Below are 26,023 nucleotides of genomic sequence, written 5' to 3' on the forward strand. Positions count from 1 at the left end.
ACACGGATTTAAATATGACTTTTATACTATATTTATTTCCTTTTGGGGTTATGTGTGACTACAGTATTTCTTTCCACACATAGTTAAATATGACCCTTATACTGTATTTCTCTCAATATGTGGTTAAATAAGACTGTTTTATCCAGTATTTCTCTCCACACTGGATCGAAATATGTTTTATACAGCCTTTTATTTCCACACACTGTTTTACAGTATTTCTTTCCATTTGTGGTTAAATATAACTGTTTTATACAGTATTTCTTTCCACACGGATTTAAATATGACTTTTATACTATATTTATTCCTTATGGGGTTATGTGTGACTATTTTATACAGTATTTCTCTCAATATGTGGTTAAATAAGACTGTTTTATACAGTATTTATCTCCATATGTGGTTAAATATGAGTGTTTTATACAGTCTATTGGATGATGCCTATAAGCGGATGTGACGTAGATTTTTTCCCGCGTTTTCATGCGCTCAGTTTGGGTATGTTCGTTTTTGTTCATCTAGCTGGCCCTCCCGGTGAACTCGGGCGATGGACGTTAACTATAAACGAGAGCTCACAATAATAATGGCGCTATAACTGAGATATGTACTATCAGTTACAGCCCTATTGAACCATTTGTGCTAAAAACTAAAAAACGAAAAAACAAACAAACAAAGTTATACTTATTCACTTGGGAGAGTGTGTAACCCGCCCGTCGCCGTGCAGTCCGTGTAACCAAATCGAACATCTAGTATTAAACAGCTCCAGGAAGTAGATTAGTTTGGTTGTATTGTTGCCACAGAAATTACTCAGTGGAGTTTAAATACTATTCACCTTAGCTATCGCTTTCAAACACACTTAAATCCGTATAACTGATAAAATCCGCCTGCCAGGTTACCAGATACCAACATGCCACCCAAAAAGCGCAACTCCGGGAGCAAAGAGCTGAGAGCTGACAGTTTCTGTCCCGAGAAGAAGGAGAGTCCAGAGTTATCTGGGAACAAGTAAGGCATTTCTGTCATTTAAGACACAAATTAGCTCATTTAAGACTGTAATTTAATACTTAGGTGGTTTTTCTTTAGTATTTACACCATATTTTTTTCAGCTTGGCAGACTGTGAATGAAGTCAGGCTTTTATTTAGAGCTAATACCAGTATTTCTTAAATGTTTTATAACCCCATACAACTGTATTATGTATTATAACATTGTAGTAACACACTAACATGGCTCATAATGAGGTGTTCACCCAGTCCTGCACATGGAGGTGTTGTTCACCGTGTTGCACGCTTTCATGTTATGTTTTCCTGTAGACACAGAGACAAGGATGCTGACTTTGTGACTTTGTGCAAGATGCTTCATATCACAGATCTGGTCTGTGATCGAGCCTGGACCCTGTGGAAAACCGTGCAGGAATCCATGGATGACGTTTCTGTACGTAAATATGTAAATGTTTAATGATTCTGCATTCTTCCCAGGTGAAAAAAGCTCAGAAATTGTTATGTATTTGTATAATAAAATAGCCACTGGACAATTGTTGTTAAACAAGTCAACTGAACCAGATCATCTATCTACTGCTTTTTGAAAGCTTCATCAAGTTTACGTCACGGGGGATGATTTTAAGTCAAGTATATTTGCTATATTCACCTTACAGTGAAAGAGAAGTGGCATCTTGGTTCTAGGACTGCGTTTTATACAGTATTTTATTGCCACACAGAGTTAAAGATGACTGTTTTATACAGTATTTGTTTCCATATGTGGTTGAATATGACTGTTTAATACAGTATGTATTTCCATATGTGGTTAAGAGTAGTCTTACAACCTTCCTTTATAAAAAATCCTATGCTTAGACTCAGCTAGCCTGATGTTACTGTGTTTTTGGGATGGCTGTTCTTTTGTTTCTCCAATGCTGATGTTTTCTGATGCTTGTGTTTCATTTTATGATGTGTGATATCTCATCACTTTTATCACTGATGCTGATCTTTTTCTGATGCTTATGTTTTTATACATTATTTTATGATGTGTTATATCTGATCACTTTTATCTTATCGCATTATGAGATGACCTTTGTCAGAATCAGAATCAGAATCAGAAAGGGGTTTATTGCCAAGTTTTCACACGAGGAATTTGTTATGGGGATTGGTGCAACACAATACAAATATAAAAACAAATATATAAGAGATAAAATAAAATAAAATAGAATGAAATGTATACACAATAAAAAGTATAGACAGTAAAATAAAATGTAGACCGGAAATGTACAAAATGAGGTTTTAAAGTGCCGGGTGAGTCTGTACAAAAGTGACTTAGGAACTTAGGATAGGTAAAAAGTATAAACAGAAATGTACAATGAGGTTTGTAAAGTGCCGGATATGAGTCTGTGCAAGAGTTACAGGATTGGAGTTTTTACGTTAATGTAACGTAGAGTGGGATGGGGGGGGCAGTCCTTGGTAGTCGGGGGGGGGGGGAGGGGGGACCGGGGCCTTGTTGATGAGGACAGCTGCAGACGGGAAAAAACTGTTCTTGTGGCGTGAGGTTTTGGTCCTGATGGACCGCAGCCTCCTGCCAGAGGGAAGAGTCTGAAACAGTTTGTGTCCGGGGTGGGAGGGGTCTGCTGCAATCTTTCCTGCACGCTTCAGGGTCCTGGAGGCGTGCAGGTCCTGGAGAGATGGGAGATTGCAGCCAATCACCTTCTCTGCAGAGCGGATGATACGCTGCAGCCTGCTCCTGTCTTTCACAGTGGCAGCAGCGTACCAGACGGTGATGGAGGAGGTGAGGATGGACTCAATGATGGCCGTGTAAAACTGCACCATCATTGTCTTTGGCAGGTTGAATTTCTTCAGCTGCCGCAGGAAGTACATCCTCTGCTGTGCTTTTTTGGTAAGGGAGGTGATGTTCAGCTCCCACTTGAGGTCCTGGGATATGATGGTCCCCAGGAAGCGGTGGGACTCCACAGAGTCTGCTGGGGAGTCACACAGGGTGAGGGGGGCCAGTGGGGCTGCGTTCCTCCGGTAGTCCACTATCATCTCCACTGTCTTTAGAGCGTTGAGCTCTAGATTGTTCTGACCGCACCAGGTCACCAGCTGGTCCACCTCCCACCTGTAGGCGGACTCATCACCATCAGAGATGAGTCCAATTAGGGTGGTGTCGTCCGCAAACTTCAGGAGCTTGACGGACTGATGACTGGAGGTGCAGCTGTTTGTGTACAGGGAGAAGAGTAGAGGAGAGAGAACGCAGCCTTGAGGGGATCCGGTGCTGATGGTCCGCGGGTCAGAGACATGTTTCCCCAGCTTCACCCACTGCTTCCTGTCAGACAGGAAGTCAGTGATCCACCTGCAGGTGGAGTCAGGCACGTTCAGCTGGGAGAGCTTGTTCTGGAGCAGAGATGGGATGATCGTATTAAAGGCAGAGCTGAAATCCACGAACAGGATCCTGGCGTAGGTTCCTGTGGAGTCCAGGTGCTGGAGGATGAAGTGCAGGGCCATGTTTACAGCATCGTCTACAGACCTGTTGGCTCTGTAGGCGAACTGCAGGGGATCCAGTAGTGGGTCGGTGGTTTTTTTGAGGTGTGGCAGCACAAGGCGCTCAAAAGACTTCATGGCCACAGAGGTCAGGGCGACGGGTCTGTAGTCGTTAAGTCCTGTGGTCCTTGGTTTTTTGGGGACAGGTATGATGGTGGAGGTTTTGAAGCAGGCTGGCACATGGCATGTCTCCAGGGAGGTGTTAAAGATGTCCGTGAACACCGGAGACAGCTGATCGGCACAGTGCTTCAGGGTGGATGGGGAGACAGAGTCCGGTCCTGCTGCTTTGCGGGGGTTCAGTTTTTTGAATATTTTATTAACGTCCCTCTCCAGGATAGAGAGGGGCGTCGCAGTGGTGTGGGGGGTGGAGGATGGGGCCTCTGGGGTGTGAAGTGGTGAAGATGCTCCAGCCCCTGCTGGGGAGGGGGGGGGGCTGTTAATGATGTTGTTATGTTTGTTGTTATGATTTGACCATTGTTATGATTTGACGCCATACAGATAAATTTAATTAAATTGGAAATTCAATTAAATATGACTGTTTTATACAGTCTATGATTTTAAGTCAAGTATATTTGCTATATTCACCTTACAACGAAAGAAAAGTGGTGTGAGACATCTTAGATCTTGGACTGCGTTTGCATCCTAAATCGAAACAAAGGCAAAGTACCAGAGACTCAGTTGTAGATGATAAACTGTGTCACCTGTTCGACTGTGGTTCAGCAAGCAGAGCAGGTCGTCCTCCAACTGGAAGCTCAGTGTTGTGATCACCCCAACCTGCCAAAGTGATGCTGGGCAGGAGACTGAACCCCTCCCCCACATTGCCCTTGTGGGTTCAGTGATGTGTGATAGTAAAACAAACAGTATTTATGCACGATCCGTATAAAATACACAAATACTGTTTGTTTTTCCCCCTCCACATATTAATTTGTCATCTGTTTACATCAGATGCCCTTATTGAATCAACCCCCTTCATTTAGGCCCGGAGCTTCCCCCCTTATGATCCAGGTCCTGATCCAAGTTTCTTCCCTCCTAAAGGGGCGTTTTTCTTGCCACTGTTTGGCTTAAGGTTTTTCTCCCCCAGGGGGAGTTTTTTACCTGCCATTGTTTATGTTATGTTATGGAATAATAATCATGTTCTGGGTCTCTGGAAAGATCGTAGAAACTTCTGTTGTAATAGACGCTATATAAATAAAACTGAATTGAATTGAATTGAATTGAATTGAATTGAATTAAAAATGTATCTGGGCTTGGGATTGGCGCTATAGGTGGCTGGGGTGATGGGATCATTGCAGGGTCCATTGTCATCACTTTGGCAGGAGACGGGGCTGGGGTTTGATCTGTGAGCTTCCTGTTGGCAAAAACAACGAGATGTTAAAACAAGCACTGCATCACTCCTTGTGAAAAATAGAAATATCAATTTAGAAGTGTTTTGTAGGGTCTAGATAAAGTTAAAAAGGCCAAATATAAGTGCTGACCATTAAGCATGTGACATTGATACCCTTTTCTTACATTGTTCTTATTACATCTTTCTTTTTTTCCTCTTTTTTTCCAGGACAGTCAGAAAAGGCTGTGGGGTGCTTGTCTGTTTGTGATTGTAACAGACATGGATGAGGCCTGTTTCACTATGACTCAAGTCCTGAAAGCAGTTAATCTGAAGTAAAGTCACTTCACATTGCATTTTCTTGCATCACTTATTTAAATAGCCTTGAACTAGGATAACACATTTGAGCATTGTTGCTAAACACAGATATTGAAGGTTGTTTTTGTTTTCTTTGTAAATTGTTTCTTATTTATTTTCATTTTCATTTTTTAAAAGCAACCATAAGATACAGATAATGTTTTTTGTGCCTCAGGAAATTACCTTCAGCATCATTTCATCCTTAGAAAAAACATGACTTTAAAAGAAGATTGAGATTTCCCTGCTACTTGATTGTTGTCTTAAATATGCATTTTTTATTTTTATTTTATGGTATTTTTGATGTGTAAGTGATCTCACTCCCAGATTTCTCATTTACAGTGTAAAGCAGTTTATGGATCTGGTGCGGAAATTGGATGTAAACTTGGACACGATTAGCACCAAGGTGAATTCAGCGCTGACACGACTGGAGAAGAAGTACGACGTGATGTTGGCTCTTTACCAGAGATTTGAAAAGTGAGTCGCCACATCAGTACATAACAAATTCGTCATCGAAGTGACACAACCAGTGCCAAAGTTGGAAAATAACCAAAAAACCTTTTTTGTTTCAGAACATGCAAAAGAATCTTTGTTTCAGCTCCTGATGGCAGGTAAGTTGAGTTTAAAAGTTGTCTACCACAGTTTTCATTTGCTAGTTCTTTTTGTCAGACAAATAATTTAGTTTTTTTTAATTGCCTGACATGTTTCGGCGATCCTTTCGCCTTCATCAGAGTCACAAGATGGTGTGTGTGACCCATCATATATCAGCGGATGTTGAAAGGGAGGTAATTAAAAAAAACTAAATTATTTGTCTGACAAAAGAAACTAGCAAATGAAATTATGATCCAGGGACAAAATTAACTTTATTAAATCATTAAAAACATGTTTGTTATAAAAGATATGATGCAAGATGATTCAATGGTTCACTCTTTCATTTTCAAGGGAGAGGGAGACCATTCGCTCCTGCTGGACAATGTTCCTCCTGGCAAAAGGTAGATTAAGCTTTTTCAGTGTCAAATTTAGTCATAAAACACATTAAAAAACAAAATGTAACTAAAAGGCTGTGGAATACAAGTAATTGAAGTGAACTTGTTGATAAAAATTACAAGAAAATAAGATTAAATTGTGGGTAAAACAAATCAAAATAAGCGTTCAGCCTGAAACTCTATAATAACAGCAACTAAAACGAGCAGAAGCAAGCTGTTATTACACTTGCTGTTTTCATATTTCTGCCTCTTCTTCCTCTCAGCCGTCCGTGTCTCAGCTGTCGATATCAGATTTAGTAGAAAATGTTTCTCTCTTTGTTAACAGTTCCGTTATTTGTGGTCATCCCCAGTATCAGTGTTTCTAATGTGCCTACGTGTCCGATCTCTGCAGGAAGGACCTTGCAGATGGAGGATGACCTGGTCATTTCTTTCCAACTGCTGCTCTGCACATTCGAGTTATTCATCAAGCGCTGCTCCCCAGACCTTCTGCAGCCTCTTTACAGTAATCTTCAGCATTGTTTACTTTAACTACCATCTTGGTTTTAAATATGACAAATGTTTGTTATGAAACTAGTAAATGTGAAGTCAACGTCTATAATTAAAGCTTAGATATACGTTGTAGTCACAATGCCAGCAGCGGAAGGTATGACATTGGTTTTTCAGCTGTTATATTATTTATGATCATGATATTTTTGTGTTTCCTTTTACGCTTTTCATTTAGTATCAGCCATCAGCAAGGTTCAGAGCCCCCCGACGCGAACATCTCGTCGCAACCAGAGCAAAGTCAAATCCCGACCCGTGGACCCAGAGCTTGATGCGCAGCTACTTGAAACCTTGTGCAAAGAGAACGAGTGCAGCGTGGAAGAGGTATGAAAAATGTTTCCCGTGTGTGTGTGTTGTTTTTATTGTTTATTTTTGTTTGTGACCTCATCATCTCTCCTCTGTGTCATCCGCATTTCCAGGTGAAAAACGTATACCAGACCAGTTTTTCAGCTTTTCTGGACTTGCTGGATCTTTCAAGATTCCCAGATTTTCCTCAGGTAGGTATCACCTGACAGATCAGCTGCTCTACCGTCTGGTTTCAGCCCAGCTCCTCTTCTCTTAGTGTTTCCAGACTTATCTCTGCTATTCTGTAGAGTGTTGAGTGTCTCACAGATGTCGCCTGCTCTTTTTCCTGCGTATATGTGTTTATTCACACATATGCCGTGTCAGTGAGATGTGTGCTCAAGCAGGGGATTCCTCGTAGCGCACCGGGGTTGTTTATTGCAGTGGCAGCTATGAACACTCCAGAGACAGGATGCTAATGTTTGCAGAAACCGGCCCGCTGCTCTGAGGAAGTCTGCTGGACGTGTTTATTTTACTCTGCAGCCAGATGGTGTGCATTTTTTATAGATTAGTGTGTCATATGAAGAAGACATATGTCCAACTCTCATCTTAGTCATTCTAGCTACCACTGAGGGGTACAAATGAACTGTCAAAAACATATAAAGCACTCAAAGGGGCTTTGTCTGTCACCTGGTTGCTGGAGGTTGTGACAGTTTCATCGTGTTTATGGTTTTGAACCTGACATTTGAACGGATACAGACTTTAGCTGCATTAAAACAGTCTTTGTTATTCCTGCATAAGCGTAACAAGACTCAAGATCTGTTTGATGATGTGAGTTGGCCGGTGTGCAGGTTAATTATAGGAGTATGAAGAATAGAGTTGGTGCATTTATGTGACCAACTCTTTTAACAGTAGATCTGAGTTTTGATCTATCAGCTTCAGAAGCTGTGACCTTGATGGTCATGTACTACGCATTTTTCAGTGTGTTTGCGGGTTTGATTCCTTCTGATAATGTAAAGTTGTACGGTGTTCACATTGAAACTTCATTTCATTAGTCGGCAGCCGTTCAGTGTGATTTTCACCACAGGTAACGGATGTAAACCAGCAGTATGAAGAACACTACCTCAAGAGCAGAGACATCGATGGACGGCTGTTTTTTGACGGAGATGAGACCGTTCTTCCACCTAAAGTCGAGATGTAAATCCTTTTTTTCTTTCCCGCCTTCAGTGTTTGATTATTGAAATAGTTGAAAGCAAAGTGATTGACATTCATCTCCTGCGTTCAGATCTCAAGTGGAGAGAACACCAAAGAAGAACCAGCCGGATGAAGACGGGCCACTCATCCCTCCTCAGACGCCAATCAGGTGACCTGTCACTCACTTGTTCTGCGTTCTTTGTGTTTATTCAAAACATTTAATGACTTATGTTACATATTATAAGATGATTTTGTTAAAAAAAACAAGTTGACAGATTTAAGACGCATATCTTTATATTATGTGAAGCACAAACTTTGAACATTTATTTCCTTCCTACTCCATATGCTATTTAATAGCAGGTATGAAATTAGAGACAATTAGATCTTGAAATATTTGTTTTGATATGAAATATCTGAAAGAAAACAGCAGTTGTTAGTAAGTGTATGTATGTGCGAATTCAAAACTAAGCTTAAGAGAGTCCTCCTATTGTATTTAGTTGCAATATGTTAATAAACACTTATTATTATGAGGTTTTGTCTTATTTAATGCCTGAGTTTAGCTTCTACCACTATATCATTTTTATATTTTATTCCCAGAGCTGCCATGACCTCAATCCAACTCCTGAGGGGCGATCTCCCCTCGAGTGGCGACCACCCATCTGTTACCCTCGCCACATATTTTAAAGTGGGTCTCTGAACACATTAGCACAATTTAAAACATCCCATGAGCTTTCAGCTTGATTAATTTGACATATTCCTCATTTTCTTTTCTTTTTTTTTTTTCTTCTCTGGATCAGAATTGCACTGTGGACCCGACACAGGATGTGCAGAAGCGCTTGGAGATGCTCGGACAGGTGTTCAGTCAGAAGTTTGGTGAGGCAGTCGGCCCACATTGTGTTGCATATGGCCGGCAGGTATGAACTACCCCCCCGAAGGGTTGGGAACAATAGTACTAACACGCCATGTCTCTGATTATTCAATTTCTTATGTAATTTTCTTCTATTTTTTTATTTTCTTCCATCTTTCAGAGATTTGTCCTCGGTGTCAGACTTTATTACAAAGTAATGGAGGCAATGCTGAAATCGGTACTGTAACTTATTTGATTTATTTGTAGGCAACATTAATTTATATGAAGTGATGCACCATTCTGTATATTTTAGGCATTATTTATATGTGAGACTCATAATTGTATTTATTTTTATTTTATTAGGAAGAGAAGAGGCTGTCGGTGCAGAATTTCAGGTATTTCTATTCTCTCACGTTTGTTGTGAATATTAGAAATGTTTCCACGTTCCTGTCCTGATGTGTGCAGAAACTGTTGCCCTTGACCAAAGTTATGTGGTTTACTTTCCAGTAAACTCCTCAATGACTCCACGTTCCACACTTCCCTTTTGGCATGTGCTTTGGAGGTTGTCATGGCAACATATGAAGGTGAATCCTCTCTTTTTCTTTTGTTGTCAATAAGAGCCATGTTAGAGCACAAAATAAGTCTTTATGCGGATGACGTACTCCTCTTCCTCCAGAACTCACGATCTTCACTATCACAGACAATTGCACTTATAGAGGGATTTTCATCTCTGTCTGATTATTCTATTAATTGGTCTAAATCCACCGTTTTGTGCGTGAACTGCAATTTTAGGAATATATCCAATACTCAATTACAATCAGGGAACATTAGATATTTAGGCATAAACATCTCCCCTAGGCTGTCAGAGTTAATAAAATTAAATTATGTTCAGCTTATAAAGAAAATAGAAGATGATCTTGCTAGATGGAGCTCTCTCCCCATTTCACTCATGGGTAGAATAGCCACCATTAAAATGATGGTTTTACCAAAAGTAAATTATTTTTTCTCAATGATACCATTCAAACCCCCTATTTCCTGGTTTAAATCGCTGGACTCAGGTGTTTCAAAATTTCTGTGGAAAAATAAAACTCCACGCATTAGTTTAAAGACATTGCAGAAATCTAAAGAATATGGAGGTTTAGAGCTACCTAATTTTCAGTATTACTTCCTTGCCAATAAATTACAGTATATTGTAAAATGGTCAAAGGATCATCCTTTAGATAGTCAATGGCTGGACTCAGAGCAAGTGTTTTGCAACGAACTAGAAATCTCAGAGTTACCATTTATTAGTCAAAGTATCAAACGTCATCAATGTTTCAAAAGCATTAATATTAGCACAACTTTATCAGCTTGGTGGGAATTTCTTAAAGTAGCTAAAATTTCACTTTTTCCATGTGACCGTACACCCATATGGAACAACCCAGACATCGTGAAAAATGATAAAAAGATGGTTAACTTCGTTCAATGGAGAGATCAAGGAATACGGTATTTACAGCACGTAATTGTAGGGGGACAGTTTGTACCTTTCAATACACTTATGGTTCAATACGGAGTTAGCAGGAGTAAATTTTTAGAGTATCAACAACTCAAGGCCATAATAAATAAAACATACAAAATTAGACAATTAGACTTACAACTTCCCGCTAAGATAATAGATTTATTAAATCTAAGCAATTTAAAGTTGTTATCAAAACTTTACAGGTTAGTGTCTAAACTGGACGAGTCAGTCTCTCTCCCGATCTCCAAGTGGGAGGCGGATCTCTCTCTGAATACCGACCAGCTTTCTTGGTCACAAATATGCTTAAATACGTTTACTATGACTAAAAACCCAAACTTACAACTTATACAGTACAAAGTTCTTCATAGAATACATTATACTGGACAAAGGATGTTCCAGATGGGCTTTGTCACCTCTAATATCTGTTCACAGTGCACAGAGAACACCCCAGATAATTATATGCATGCTTTATGGTTCTGTACACCGGTACAGAGGTTCTGGAAGGAGATTTGTGAGGATTTATCCACATGGATCGACCACAGAATCCCAGTGTGCCCCACGGTGTGTATATTAGGTCACCTGGGAGACACTCAAATAGATCCTAATTGGACACACCGGGTTCTCACTGCCTTATGTATCGCAAAGAAAACCATTCTAGTAAATTGGAAACAAAAATCCAGTTTATGTATTAACCATTTTAGGAATCTTTTATCAGATCATATTAGTAGTGAGATAATGTCTGCCTCCACTGAACAACACTCGGCTGAATTGCACTCTCTGTGGTCCCCGATTGTTGGCCTCGTTACCTAGTGGGGGCGGGGGGGGGGTGATCTCGTAGCCCTTGGGGTTGGGGGTCGGCTTGGGGGGTCTGGGGCGCGGGCCTCTGGTGGCCCCTGGGGGGCGGTGGGTGGGGCCGCGGGGTCCTGTCCCTGGCCGGTGGGGGCCTTGGGGGCCTGTGGGGGGGGGGTGCCTCATGGCGGTGGGGGGGGTGGCTGGGGAGGGCTCGGGCGGGGGGCGGTGGCTTGGGCGTCTCCGGGCCTCCTGGGGGGGGCTGGGCCGTGGACGTGGGGGTCCCACCCGGAGGGCCCGGTCCTGCCTGGGTGGGGGGTGGCTGTCTGCGCTGGGGGGGCATTGCTGCCTTGGTCCTCCGTCGCTGGGCGGGGGCCAAGTGCCCCTGCGGATGTGGGGACTCCGTGACCCTTGGGGTGTCCGCCGGGGTGGCCTCGGGGGGGGGGTGGGGCCGGGTCCGGAGATCGGGCCTCCCCTGACCGGGGGGTGCACGGGCGGGCGCGGCGGCGGGGTGGCGCCATTCCCAGGTATCTATGTCTTATGTTGTCAGTATGAATGGGAGGATGTTGGACCGTTTCCCCCTCCGTCTGGGGGCTCCGGCGGCTCCGGGGGCGCTCGTGGAGGTACGGTGGGGCCCTGGCCCGGCTCGGGGGGCCGGCCCCCGTCTACTGGATGGCCGGTGGGGGGACGCGGGTGTCTTATCAGGGCCAGCTTTGCTGGTCCTGCCTCCTGGCTTCGGCCTCCGCTCCCCCTCTTGTCCCCCCTACACGATTCATACGCACATAGGCGAAAGGCGGGGGGTCCGGGTCGTGGGGGGCACTGTCCCGCGTGGCCCGGCACTCCCCGCCTCACGGTTTTAACAGCAAACTAGACACTGCACATTCAACACTTTATAAATACACTTGACAAGGACACGTAGTTCGGGAGGGGGGGGGGTCGGTGTCAATCGATACTTGGCCCTCCCTCCTCCCTGTTTTTATGGCATTAATCACATGCACTCAACACAAGGGGCGGGAGGGGGTCCCACATCACCCGCGTTCCCTCACCGGCCTGGGCCTCGGACGGGTGGGTCGGGTTACCCGGGCCTGGCGGGGCCCGCCGTGCAGCCTGGGGTGCCTTCTGGCGGTGCTGGACCCCCCCGGGGAGGGGGAAACGGTGCGTGATTGTATGTCTGTGTCGGTGAGAATGCGGTATGGAAGGGTCCTGCCATGGAGGATTTGAGCCTCCATTGGCAGGACATCAAAAACTTAATAATTTATCAATATTATATTATACAAAGATGGTTATTATTATTATTATTATTAGTATTATTATTATTATTATTATTATGTATAGTATATTATATTATTATTAGTATAGGTATCGGATAGGTGAATGGATGAATGAATGGGATGCCTGGGTCTGGGGCCCTCCGTTGTCGGGCCTGCGCGGGTGTCCCCTTGTTGGGGGGTTCCCTCTCTCCGGGCCCGTCTCCGGTCCCCCCCGCTGCCTCTACGGCGGGGCGCCCCTCTGGTCTTGGAGGGCCACTTTCGTGGGGGACGGGTGCGCCTGCCCGCGTCGGCGGCCGGGGCGGCTCTGTCTCTCCGGGCAGGCTGGCCCCCTGCCGGGTGGGGGTCGTTGGCCTGAAGGGTGAGGGCCTCCTGGCCGCGTGTCCGGCCCGGACCGGGTGGCCGGGGATTGCCTGGGTCGCGGTCCGCCGCCGCGGGATCCCTGGCTGCTTCTTTCCGCGCCGTGGGGGCCCCGCCCGCGGGCCCCCTCGGCCGCCGCCGGGCGGGGGGGGGGCCTCGCAGGCGGTGGGTTGCCTCCCTCCTACTTCTCCCCTCTGTGGGGTTTGCCGGTGGCCTGGGTTCCGGGCTCTTCCTTGTCGGCCTCTGGTCTCGCGGGTGGCGGGGTCGCTCCCCCCCCCTCCCCCACTATAGATACACTTCAGGTGGAGCTTTGTTTGGTTTATTACACACACACACACACACACACACACACACACACACACACACACACACACACACACACACATATAGTCATTTAGTCACATGCACACACACACACACACACACACACACACACACACACACACACACACACGCACACACGCATGATCATATACATACACACACACACGCATAGACATACACACTGGCTTGTTCACCTGCATGCTGACTCTGGTTTTTGGGTTTAGGTAGCGGTAGCGATAGCTTAGCTCAGACTGCGATCAGATCTCAAGATTTGGGTCGATTGCTGTTCGTGTTTTGGTTGGCTCCGTGCCGGTTTCGTGCTTTGTTTGTGGTTTTTTGTTGCAGATTTCCAGTGCTTGACGTGTGTCTCCGTGTGTTCCTGCTTCCTGGATTGGCAGTGGATGTCGTCACCCCCCCCCCCCACTCCCTCCCCCCCCCAAAAAAAAAAAAAAAAAAAAAAAAAACACTGGGTTTGTATGTGTATATTTATGTATGTGTACGCATATGTGTGCGTATATATATGTATATATTACATATAGTAATAATGCACATATATACACTTTTGGTTTCTACCGTCATGGTATCAATCAATAATATGTGTGCAGACAAGGTAAAAAAAAAAAAAAAAAAAAAAAAAAAAAAAAAAAAAAAAAAAAAAAAAATAAGAGCCATGTTAGATTTTCCTTTTTTTTTTTAAAAAACAAAAAAACATTTATATACGTAGCCTACGTACCTATTTTCATATCTTGAATGCATGATAAACTCTTGCCATGTTTCTGGTGAATTATCAGAGAGCAGTTTCAAAAATCCCGGAGGAGGTGACCAAGCTGAAACCGACGTGCGCTTCCCCTGGATCCTGAATGTGTTCAACCTTGCTGCCTTTGACTTCTACAAAGTGATTGAGAGCTTCATCAAGGCCGAACCCACCCTGAGCAAAGATATCATCAAACATCTGGAGACCTGTGAGAACCTCATCATGGAGAAGATCGCCTGGAAGACGGTCAGTATCATCTCACATCTTTACTAAAGCATGCTTCTGCTAGTGTCGCATTGTCTTAACAAGATTCACACAACACGACATAAAATACGAGACAGATCAAACTTCAGTAAAGGTACTTTGATAGCATTTATTGGTTTATTGAGGGGGGGGGCATGGACGCATTGCAATAATAACAATAGAACAATAATCATAACAGCGTAATTTCATCGTATGAACTACTCCATCATGTCTTCTGACCATTTTTGGTAGGAGTTGCTGGTTTCTAATAAATTCATGTTAAATATCTTATTTTGAGTATTTCAAAGCAGACTGACATTGTTTTGACAATATAAAGTAACACAGAGGTAAATATATATAATAATAATAATTATAATAATTTAGGTCTCTTCGATAGACTGCAATGTTCTTCAGTCCAGAGGACAGAGAACACTCTATCAGCCACCCAATCAGGTGTGTTTCAGAGAGAAACATCTAAAACATGCAGCGTGGGGGCCCCTGCAGAACACTGGGGGACACCCTGACCTCTGAGTAAACCTGGTGTGGAAATATAAATCACATTTTTTAATGCAAAAGTTTGTCTTAAAAACAAAAACGCTGTTCAGCGTATTCCAGTTCCTGCTAAAATACATATGACATGTTTTTGCACGTAAGATATTAAGCATATAGGATAGCATATGTGTATAAATCTGTTAAAGGGACTATATTCAATCATTTTGACATTAATCACGGTTTTATTAATATTCCTCATGGGTGCATCAGACCTCCCTGTGATGTGACAGAGAGGAAATTAGTCTGATTTACATCTTATATGCCAATTACATTAACCACCAATGACCTTACTGTACAACCGTAGGTGTTATTGACTAAAGAAAAGCAAATGTCATTATGTCTGATTTAACAAGATTTCCATTGAGAAATAATGTGGAAAAGCATTGGGGGCTGGGTCATTCAAACTCATTCAATTCCCACCAGATTAATGGCACGTCTCACATGTCTGAACGGGGCTCTATGGAGTTTGACAAGTTTCCTACTGTAAAAGCAAACTGCATTGGTAATAGAGTTCTTAACATACACTAATACAGCAAAGCCGTTCCAGTGATTGGAGCATTTCTCAGTAATCGTGGGTCATTTGCTGCCTCTAACTCGACCCCTGGGAGCTTCTCTGTGAAGCAGGCTGCTGGAGAAATAGTAGACGAGTGGATTAAGGCAGCAGTTGAAACTGGCTAGAGAAAGCACCACGGGATGCGCAGCCATGGTCACCTTGGCCAGGCCGCAGTGGGGCACCAGCTTCACCTGCGTGAGCGTGTATCCCAGCAGATTGACGTGATAGGGCAGGAAGCACAGCAGGTGGACCCCCAGCACCAGGTAGATAACTCTGAGGGTGTACCGATGGTTGCGGCGGTGGCTGCGGCGTCTTGAGTTACGGAGCACAGTCATCACTCTGCAGTAACTGTAGCAGAGCGTCAGCGTCGGCAGTAGAAACGACCCCATCACTAAGCCGAGGGCTACCAGGATGATAGTTCGGTGGCGATATGAGGAGGGGTCAAACAGACACGGCTGGTGTTGGTGGGACGCTGCCAAGTACAGCAAAGGCAGACACACACTGAGTCCCAGCACCAGGCACCAGATCCCCCCACTTACCACCTGTGCAATGCGCATCCTGCGGTGTGGAGATGCCAGAGGATGCACCACGGCCCAGTACCGGTCCACCGCGATGCACACGAGGAAGAAGATGCCCCCATATAAGCTGATGTACTTCAGGATGAACGTGACCTGGCAGTAACCGGCTCCGGGGTTCCAGCTGGAGAGATCTCCGGTCTTGTGAGAGACGGCCCGAGACTTTTGGTGGTAGTAATAGATTCTCATCGGCAGAGAGATGACGAAAAACAGGTCGGCGGTGGACAGACTGGCTAAGTAGATGGCTGTGGAGTTCATGGTGCGGAGCGTGGAACAAAGCCTGCGCAGAGCCATGCCGTTGGTGGCCAGTCCCAGCAGAAAGATGACACTATAGGACACTTGGTAAAAGGTGAAGCGGTAGCTGGTGTCCACTGTGCAGTTGGACAAAGCCGAGTTTGGCTCGGCCTGCAGGTCAGTAATATTCCACAGTTCCATGATTTGTAGCTCCAGTGGATTAAATCACGGCGCTGCTGCCATTTCTGGAGGAGATAAGGGTGGTTGGAGTGAGCACATTACGTGTGCTGAAGCAATTACATCTGGGGCAAGTTCAGATTTAATTAACTTCAAATGTGTGACACTTTATGGAATGTAAATTTGCTGAGGTGACTTGAATACACTACTAAAACTGAAATAATCAGATGGATTCTTCAAATACAATTTTAGATGGATCATAAAACTAGCAAACATGGTTTTCATTACAGTCAAGACTGCAAAAAACAAAAAAGGACATATCACTGTTATACTACAGCCCATAATAAGTAAACGATGGGACCATATGGAAAATACAAATATAATCATGCAGGGATCGTTAACCTGACTTTGAATTTATTTTTTCTTCTGAAAATAACCAAAAATAGTCATTTTTTTGGTCTTTAAATTCATTTAAATTTTAATATGGATCGTGAACTTCAGGCTGCACCACATGAAGAGGTTTTTGCCTCTTATAAATGTTGAAAACCCTTTTCACAACACTTCCTGACATGATAGAGTCCGAGTTTTTTTTTTTTTTTGGTGGGGGGTGTCCCATTTTTATTTCAAGTAGATCTTAAGATGTGCAGTCGTATGAGTTTGTTTTTTTTAATCACACTATTCATGTATAAATTCTCTACAATCACTGTTGGGGCCTGTCCAGTTCCTGTTCCCTCTTCTTCCTCAGTCATGTCTGCAATGTGTCCAAAATGTAGTTTTGCATCATTCTGTTTAAAAATGGCATAAATGGCCCTGAGAAATATGTGGTTCTGAAGCCGCCACACGTCTTAATGTGCTTTTCTGGATTGATGACCGTCGCCAAGTGCTCTGATACAACCTCACACAAACACAAATCCTGCTTCTTGGACTTGTTGCTAAAAACAGTCTCATCGTGTCTTTTGGTCTGGAAAAAAAATCAAGATTACTTATTAAACTTAACACAAAAAGTAAGGAAATTTGCATTTTTATGTCTTTGTTGTAACAATGCTTCTTGAAAATAAATCTTATAACGTTGGAAAGCCTGTTTATTTCCCTTTTTAAATGGCGCCACATTTGTTAGGACCAGGGACTGGTGGGACGAGAGGCAGAGCTGAGGATGTGGGTTTATCAGAGACCACCTTCAGAATCTGGGAGTAGAGGATGGATGGCTGCCAGGAGTCCTAACGCCACTGAACACTCTTGGGATCAGCGTGGGCGTGCTGTTCTTGCCAGAGCAACCAACACAACCACGTTGGCTGACTTTCAACAAACGCTGGTTAAGGAATGTGATGCCACCCCACAGCAGTGTGGGACCAGCATGAGGAGGAGGTGCCAGGCTGGTGTGGCTGTGTACGGTTCTACTTCACCCTACTGAGGCTCCTGTTTGTTAAATTGCCAATATGTGTTGTTACTTCAAACTTTAATCATCTGATCCACCAATCACCAACAAGTGTCAATGTTGTTTGGCATTGATGGGGAAGATTTGGAAAATCTTTCATGGACACAACCCACATCCTCAGCTCTGCTGCTCCTCCCACCAGTGCATGTTCCTTACAAATGTGGCGGCATTTTAAAGGGAAATAAACAGGCTTTCCAACGGTGTAAGATGTACTGCCAAAAAGCAGTGTTGCAACAAAGAAATAATATACCAAATACAAATTGATTCACTTTTTTGCTAAGTTTATAAGCACTTTTTTCACTGTACCTCTGAGCCCGGACTAGAGATGCTGACACTTTGGACACGGTTAACTCACAGTTAACGTATTTGCAAAACTGCGTTTGTGAAGTATCGTAGCACTTCACAAAGGTTTCCCAGAGTGATCTCTTGTGCATGTGGCTGAATCCACTCCTGCTGATCTGGTGTCATCTGAGGAGTTGAGATCACAGGTGTCCAGCTTGGACTTGCAACCTCGTCCTTTACTTTCCTTTTCACAGACTGGACACCCTGAGCCCACAGTCACTCTTTAAGGATAACCTCAGTGCTGCTTTTGTACCAAACATTGACAGTAACCATATTATTGTCCTTTTCTTTCACCTGATAGTATGTGTGTTGCAGACATGAAATTCAAAAAATGATGCATTCAAACAAATTAAATAGAGTTAACAGGAACAAAAACTTGAAAAATCTTGGGTTAAAAACTTTTCTAAAATTGGCTTATATTTACACTCTAGATGCACAAATAGTGAAGCTTAAAAAAAACACCTTTTACTGGGATACACAGAGGTTGTAATATAGATTTGTGGTAGCTCTGCAAGATCGAACGTCTTTCAGGCAGCATTTGATTGCAAGCGCTATCATGTTTGGTGTTCAGTTTTGTTTTAAGTTTACTGATAATTTAAGCCATTAATCAGCTTCACTCTAGTCTTTAAATGAGTTTAGACCTGATGACTATCGCCGGCTGAAAAATTAATACCAGTGACACAAACGAAATTCTTGTCTTACTAATTTTCCCAACTAAGCTATCATCCTGCAAATGAAGTTATGAAATATTAAATATGTGTGAAATAACTGCATGTTGACACATTGATATCAATTTATTTTAAGATTAAATTATAACTGATGCAGAGTTGTACCTGAGGTGAACAAGAGTATCCCATTACATTTTTTGCCATTACTTTTTATTTTCAAGGGCATAAAAACCTTTACATTTCAAATAAAATAAAAAAAAGGCATGATTAATTGATGCAGTCAATTAGAAAAGTCACATTTCTTTTGGTATTTGAGTAGTTTTTGCAGCATTGAAACGGATAAAGACAACTTACCAGAAAGTGGATCAATGATGTTTCAGTGTGTTGATGTAAATGTTCCAGTCAGTTCAGCATCTGTTCCAGTCTGCTGTGGTGGTGGAAATGCTTCTTATCAGATTTGAACGGATCAAGATCGCTCGCTGCCTCTCTCCCTCTTTGCTCCAGGACCCCTCCTCCCCTACACACTCTTACACCGTTGTTGTTTATTGTTTCCTAGAAATAAATCTTAAGCTCTGATGTTTGGCACGTTATCTCTGACCGAAAGTTGTCGGGCAGTGATCTGATCAGTCCTGCAATTAGGTCAAGGTTATTTTATTATCTTTATGGCCAAGTCATATTTACAACAAAAGACCAAAACTCATACAAATGATTGAGGTTGATTATTAACCACATTTCCAACAGCAGTAACTCCCACCAACAGAAAGGGCTGTAATCATAAAACAGTTGTTTTGTAAGTCAGGCAGCGTTGGGATGGGCGCTCTCTGGTGACTGCGTAGATCTGAGCGCCGGAAAAACCCCATCATGTATTTTCTCTTTCCACAATATAACTTTACTTTAAACACATTTAGCAGTCAGTGTGCTAATAATCTAATTCTATAAGCTTTTCTATTGATACAACTTTTTATTTTCAGTCAGTCAAGTTTTTATGGCATTTGTAAACATGTAGTAGCATTTCATCTCCATTCTCTCTCAGTTTTCTCAGTTTAAACCTTAAAAGTTAGCTGTTATTAGGATGGAATTCATTAGCACCTTTTTTAAAAAAATCTTTTTCTAGGTTTTATAAAGCACTTAAAAGTTTGTTTCTCATTACCCTGTTTCACAATCACACGTGTATGTGCTCTCTAGATACACCAGGGCTGAGTTTCTAAAACCGTATCCCAGTGAGGCATTGCTGGGGGGTCCTCACACACATCATGTTGGGGGGGACTGGAGAAGTAACACTCCCCCCCACTGAGCCCTGACCCACTACAGCCCCATAATAGATGAATACCCCATACATCGGTGATGTCTGCACCGTTCACCTCTACTCTGGGTTTGTGAAAGTTTTCTCCCTCTCGAGAGGCATGTTCTCGCTCGCCTCCAGTGGTTTCTCTGTTAGTGGCAGCGATGAGTCTGGCCTTGTCAGCACAGCCCTCTGGGCTCAACCTTGCAACAGGAATGCAGGAATGCTCGGTCTTGCAGTGCAAAACTTTTATTGGAAGGATAGAATATTCCACATGCATTAAAGTGTCACCGCTTTCAATTTGCATTGTGAGGTCCATTTATTTAGTTTTTTTAAACCCCCTGACAGCAATGCATTTAGATGCAGCCTGGCAACACACAAAGACAGTGCTTGCATCTATAGTGTTGGTTCTTGTATGACTAATCAGTTTAAATAAAGGACTAAAGTGCCTTCAGTGGAAAAGGCCGGGCCACAACGGCTGTGTTGGTGCCAGATAATCCCCAACGCTCCATTCACTCAGACTTAACGTGAATTGAATACTCAGACCTTAAAAGAATCTATCATTTTATTCATTTTACGAAAGTCCTGGACAGTAAACTACTGCACATTGAAACAAAAAAACAAGCTGTAATACTGGTTCACAGTTGCCGAGGGAGTGTTTGCTCTAATTACAAAGTCCTCTGTGCAAAAGCTGAAAAACATCTATAGCATAACGTGATTTTGCTAACGAACATTATATATCCATATCTCCACTGAGTGAAGAGTTTTATAACTTGATAAAGGTGTTTATGTTGCTACACACTTATTTCCTCCGTCTTCAGTCTCAGCCCAAAGTCTCAGTGGCGTCCAGTATTTGGGAGTTGCTCCTTAGTAACCACGTTGTTTGCATATCTAAACAACTGCTTTCAACTCTCTTTTCATTCAAACAAGTTTCCGGAGAAGCTCACTTTGAATTATTTATCGGGCCACACAATAGGGTCGTCATCAGATTGTTGACTCATTCATTCTAAGTTTCTGCGACCTCAGCATGAGGTTCTTTTTTGATACATTGGGGCTGCTTTGCGAGCTGTCTCCCTGTAGTCTGTCAAATAGTTTGGCGCCGTTGTACCACACCGTAGTCTTTCGTTTGATGGAGCTCTGAATCGTCTCTGAGGTGAAGTAGTAGATGACTGGATCAAAGCAGCAGTTGGTAACCGCTATGCAGAGAGCGATGGGGTAGATCGTCCTGACCACATCCTCTATATGACATCCCCGTAGGACGTTAGAGCGAACCATGGCGTAGAAGATGAGATTGACATTGTATGGAATGAAGCAGAAACAGAAGATGAGGAGATGCACGATGATCATCCGTAACACCTTTGCCTTTTTGAGGCTCCCCCCACGGCTGATGGTTTGGGGTCTTCTCAGCGTCCATAGCACCATAATCGAGCAGAAAACATTGATCAGAAGTGGCAGGATGAACCCCACAGTCTCGATGAACACCACCACTTTGGACAACTCGGACTTCCACTGTTTTTTGGAGTAGTTCTCAAAGCAGAAGTTTGAGGAGGAGTTGGTGTTGTTTGGTGAGGTGGTGTCCAGCAGGAATCCTGTGGGTATACTTCCAGAGAGGATCATCACCCACACCGTCAGGCAGGCTAGCTTTGCATTCCTCTTTGTCCGGATGATCTGGGAGCGGAACGGATGCACGATGGCCAGAAAGCGGTCGACGCTGATGCAGGTGAGGAAGAGAATGCTGCCGTACATGTTGGTGTAGAAGAGGGCCACGGAGATCTTGCAGAGCACGCTCCCAAACATCCAGTCGCGCTTAATGAAGTACACGATCCGAAAAGGCAGACTACAGACGAAGAGCAGGTCTGAGGCGACGAGGTTTATCATGTATGTCGTGGTCTCGTTCCTCAGCTTCAGCGTGCAGCCGAAAATATAAACTGCCACCACGTTGAATAAAAGTCCAACAACAAACACCAGGCTGAAAACGGCGCTGTACAGAGGGTACTTGAAGTCATCACTTTTATCACACGAGTTATTTGATTTGTCCATCTTTAGATCGGATTAAAACATCTGCTGGGAAACGGTGAAAGTCTCTCGCCTTCAGCTCGTCGGTTCAGTCATCACAACAAATGTTGAAAGCCCAGTTGGTTTGCTTTATAACGAAATCCACAAAAGAGAAGTGTAGAAGGCCTCCACAATATACCTTTTATTGGCATCCAAAGTCCTTTAGGTGAACTTTCCTTCAGTGAAAGCTGCCCAGCATGTCCAGTCATCCTCATTTAAGTGGAGTAGTTGGAGCAGAGTCTTTCGGCTGCGTGTTTGTCCTCAACTCGGTAGAAAGCTGTGCGGACCGTCCCCTCCCCTGTTCTTCAGCGTGTTCCTGCAGCAGCCCTGAGGGGAACGTGCAGCAGACACCTCTCAGCTGCCTGCCTGCCGGAGACGAAGTCACAGAGGAGTGACTGGATCGCTGAGATGGGGGAGGAGCCTGCGCTGGGTCCAGAGTCCTCCCAGCGTGGCTCCTACACCATATTTGCATTAAAACCTCTTTCAGTTGCAAACTTGAATTTTAAACGTCACGAATTTGGATACTTTCTAACAAATGTGTATTTTCATTGTTCTACCAGTGTGTTTTTATATGTTTATTATTATATAATTAAGTTTTTAAGTAAATGAGACCTTGAATTAAACAAACCTGAAGGTGCCGGTGAGTAAAGATGAAGATGTGAATAATGAAATCTGATCAAATTCAGTCGTGCTGGTGTCATCGCACGTCACTAATTCTGTTGAGCAATAAAATACTCTGTGTACTTTTACAAAGTTGGTGGCGTCAGCAGGGTGTAGCAAACATGAAATGAAGAATGCTCTAACGACAAGCCCATACCTGCAGAGACGGAGTTAAGGGCTGAGTAGTAAAGCACCATCCCCACACTTCCTGTTATGAGATCATCTGAGGGCTTTTCTCTGCTGGTTTGGCATTTGCATACACACGGACTGGCGTGGTTTTATATCTTGATTTAAATTTAGTTTGACAACTGGTTAGTAATTTATCAGTTGGGGGAGGGATTTGCTTCTGCAAGAAAAGGTTCACGTGCAAATTAAATGATATCCTCATCAAACCAATGGTGCTGTATTAGTGCCCCTCTTGTGGGCGTCTATTTGGGTGCAGCATTAGAAACGACTGATGGGCGGCAGGGATTTGAGTGAGAACCAGCGCTGTCGGGGCAAATAAAATGCCAAATTCTGTAATAAATATTTTCACACGTAAGCTATTTCCCAATTATATATTTATGTTAGTTCAATCATGTTTGGTTTTTTGAATTTTGGTCTATAGAAGTGATTTTGTACAATGTATGTATATATATATGTATGTGTGTGTATGTATATATATATGTATATATATATGTATGTGTGTATATGTATGTATGTATGTATGTATGTATGTATGTATGTATGTATGTGTATATATATATATATATATATATATATATATATATATATATATATATATATATATATATATATGTCAGGGCTCTCAGGGTGATTTAGAAGCTCAAGAGCAGGATTAAATGTGGTAATGATGTTTCCGTCTTCGCAGGGCTCCACGCTGTTTGAGCTGCTGAGACAGGAGCATGAGAGCGGCGTCGCGGAGCAGGTGGAGACGCCAGCCAGCTTCAGTCAACCACTACAGCACAACCACACGGCAGCTGACCTGTAAGTCATCCAACCGTCAGTCTGTCTGCCAGTGCTGGTGTGATGAAACCTAACGATCATATTAAACATAAAAGCTTGTGAAACTACTGTGAATCATGAGTTGAAGAGCGACTGTAATATTCCATGAGTCACGGCCTCATGCAGCTTTTAAGTTCTGTGTAAACATGTGTTTTCTTTTGTAATGGTGAGTACTTAACCGACATCCCTCTGGTGTGTGCAGTTATTTGTCCCCAGTGCGACCAGGCCATCGTATCTTGCCTCCAGAGTCCCCGGCCACGCCCACCTCCCAGGCCTCGCCTCAGCCCAGCTGCCAGGCTGCCGGCCAAGCTCCACGCCACCCAAAGTCCAACTCGCTCAGCCTCTTCTATAAAAAACGTGAGATACTGTGTTTATTTGCTCAGAGCCGTACCTGGGTGATTTTAGCTTTTAATTGCTGATGTGGAGAGAAATATTTTGGTGTTGCTGCCATGGTGACGGCTAGTAGTCAGAGGAAAGTGTTAAACATACTAGTGAGAACTCATAATCACTGGAAAAGTCTGCCATGACTGTCTTTTACAGAATAAACTTTTTTCTTTTCTTTTTTTTTATTAAATCAGCCTTTAAGTGATTCCCATTGTGTAAGATTCCCATGAATTATGGGAAATCATTTTCAGGGACATTTTTATTATTTATTATATATGGAGAGCTGAATTTCTTGATGTCCTTTCACTTTATGACAACTATTTTTGATAATTATCTAAACTGCTTTTAATTGAAAATAAGTTATTACTATTATATGACCTAAAATTATTTAAAAAAAGACATTAATCTGCCAAATTACAGACAAACATGTTGAGCTCCATTGATTACAACCTGAAAAGTTACACATTTTCACTACATTTAAATCATAACAGGCATCATGATTTAAAATGTCCGCGTGGGATTCAGAACGGATTATTTATTCATGACAGTGAGGAAGAGGTTTGTGTTGTTTTAGTACTTCTGCTTCAGTGATACCGTAAAACAATCCTGCCACTGACTAAAAAGGGGAAATGGTTAAAATCTGATTATTTTAATTTATGCTAAACTCTATCTGATTTGAATGAGACAAATATACAAGTCGGACTCTGAAACAGAGGGAATTATAGAAAGTGTTGAGGATCAAGAAAGGTGCAAAACTCTGTCACTCAACATTACAAGGATGCATGCAAAAGCTTCTCCAAACCCTTTTTCTAGCTGAAATATATCACTGAATACTCTAGTTGAAATATCCTTAATCAAAATCATTTTACTTTAGTACGGTCCAGGCTGGGGCCCTGGATAGCTCACTGGGTTGAGCAGGCAGCGCAGGTTTGAGTCCCGGCCTGTCGCTCTGTACCGCAGTGCCCCCCCCCCCCCCCCCCCCCCCCCCACAAAAACCAAGGCTGCTGTTTATGCAGAGTGGTGTACAGCAACCACAACCACGAATAGTGTCACAGCCTCATGTGTTTAAGCGAGCAGTGTTCCCCTCTGCAGCCTCGCTGCTCAGAAAACACACTAATATCCGGCTTTTGGTTGCAACAGGAAAGGGTTTAATCTGCTCTCAGCTCCACACATTCTGTTTCTGTGGAAGTCGCAGATATCCAGCGGCTCCAGACAACACGACCTTCACGGTCCCAAACTCACTTGTACCAACCAACCGTGACGTTTCATATGGACTCTGAGCCCAGCTTTTTGGGACGTCTCTTTTTTTAGTCAAGACTATCAAACAAACCTCGTTATCTCAGAAAGTCTGGCTTATCAGAAACTGTGGCCCGCCACGCCCTCCAGGAAACAGCGTTCGGCCATCCTCGTGTGCTGCTGCAGCCTGCAGCCTTGTCCGGAGAGATAGAGGGTAATTAGCTGACTGGATTACTCCAGTTCTGCTTCAATCCCAGCACACTGAGGTTTAACATATTCTCACTGGTCTTGGGGAAGGATTTGAACAGTTTATTTTAGCGGCTATGTATGTATTTTCAAAACAAAACAAAGCACTTATTTATATAGCGTCTATTACAACACAGGTTGTTTCCAGAGACGCAGAACTTGACCCCAAGGCTGTTATTACACAAACAACGGCATGTAAAAGAGTATTGGGTCCATTTTGTAATTGTTTTATTACTTATTTTGACTCCTAATAATTGAGCACCAGATCTGACCAGACTAGCTGCTAAACTAACGACATCAGTTGCCCCAAAGTGAAGATGGAAATCATATTTTTCCTCTATTTGGTTTC

The 26,023-nt window shown here is 43.2% G+C and overlaps 3 protein-coding genes across 3 annotated transcripts in view; 1 reads left to right on the forward strand and 2 right to left on the reverse strand.

Annotated features, from left to right (window-relative positions):
* The first annotated feature begins 762 nt into the window (after positions 1 to 762).
* The window catches only part of rb1 (retinoblastoma 1), a 30,239-nt gene continuing 4,978 nt past the window's right edge, over positions 763 to 26,023 (forward strand). The window contains exons 1-19 of the mRNA XM_061739836.1: positions 763 to 993; positions 1,300 to 1,420; positions 5,060 to 5,163; positions 5,525 to 5,659; positions 5,755 to 5,793; positions 6,125 to 6,174; positions 6,560 to 6,670; positions 6,890 to 7,035; positions 7,131 to 7,208; positions 8,081 to 8,190; positions 8,279 to 8,356; positions 8,785 to 8,872; positions 8,985 to 9,101; positions 9,216 to 9,272; positions 9,398 to 9,429; positions 9,542 to 9,618; positions 14,065 to 14,273; positions 23,675 to 23,790; positions 24,011 to 24,165. Coding sequence (XP_061595820.1) covers positions 899 to 993; positions 1,300 to 1,420; positions 5,060 to 5,163; positions 5,525 to 5,659; positions 5,755 to 5,793; positions 6,125 to 6,174; positions 6,560 to 6,670; positions 6,890 to 7,035; positions 7,131 to 7,208; positions 8,081 to 8,190; positions 8,279 to 8,356; positions 8,785 to 8,872; positions 8,985 to 9,101; positions 9,216 to 9,272; positions 9,398 to 9,429; positions 9,542 to 9,618; positions 14,065 to 14,273; positions 23,675 to 23,790; positions 24,011 to 24,165 — 1,918 coding nt within the window. The 5' untranslated portion in view covers positions 763 to 898. The remainder of the gene's footprint in view (positions 994 to 1,299; positions 1,421 to 5,059; positions 5,164 to 5,524; positions 5,660 to 5,754; positions 5,794 to 6,124; positions 6,175 to 6,559; positions 6,671 to 6,889; positions 7,036 to 7,130; positions 7,209 to 8,080; positions 8,191 to 8,278; positions 8,357 to 8,784; positions 8,873 to 8,984; positions 9,102 to 9,215; positions 9,273 to 9,397; positions 9,430 to 9,541; positions 9,619 to 14,064; positions 14,274 to 23,674; positions 23,791 to 24,010; positions 24,166 to 26,023) is intronic.
* LOC133460291 (lysophosphatidic acid receptor 6-like) lies at positions 15,080 to 16,502 on the reverse strand. Its single transcript, XM_061740904.1, has one exon. It carries the CDS (start codon positions 16,383 to 16,385, stop codon positions 15,399 to 15,401), a length of 987 nt encoding a protein of 328 aa, XP_061596888.1. The 5' UTR covers positions 16,386 to 16,502; the 3' UTR covers positions 15,080 to 15,398.
* Positions 19,336 to 22,561, reverse strand: LOC133459664 (lysophosphatidic acid receptor 6-like). Its single transcript, XM_061739837.1, has one exon. The coding sequence runs from the start codon at positions 22,126 to 22,128 to the stop codon at positions 21,073 to 21,075; it is 1,056 nt and encodes a 351-aa protein (XP_061595821.1). The 5' UTR covers positions 22,129 to 22,561; the 3' UTR covers positions 19,336 to 21,072.

Source organism: Cololabis saira, chromosome 14 (assembly GCF_033807715.1).
Source record: "Cololabis saira isolate AMF1-May2022 chromosome 14, fColSai1.1, whole genome shotgun sequence".
Lineage (NCBI taxonomy): Eukaryota > Metazoa > Chordata > Actinopteri > Beloniformes > Belonidae > Cololabis > Cololabis saira.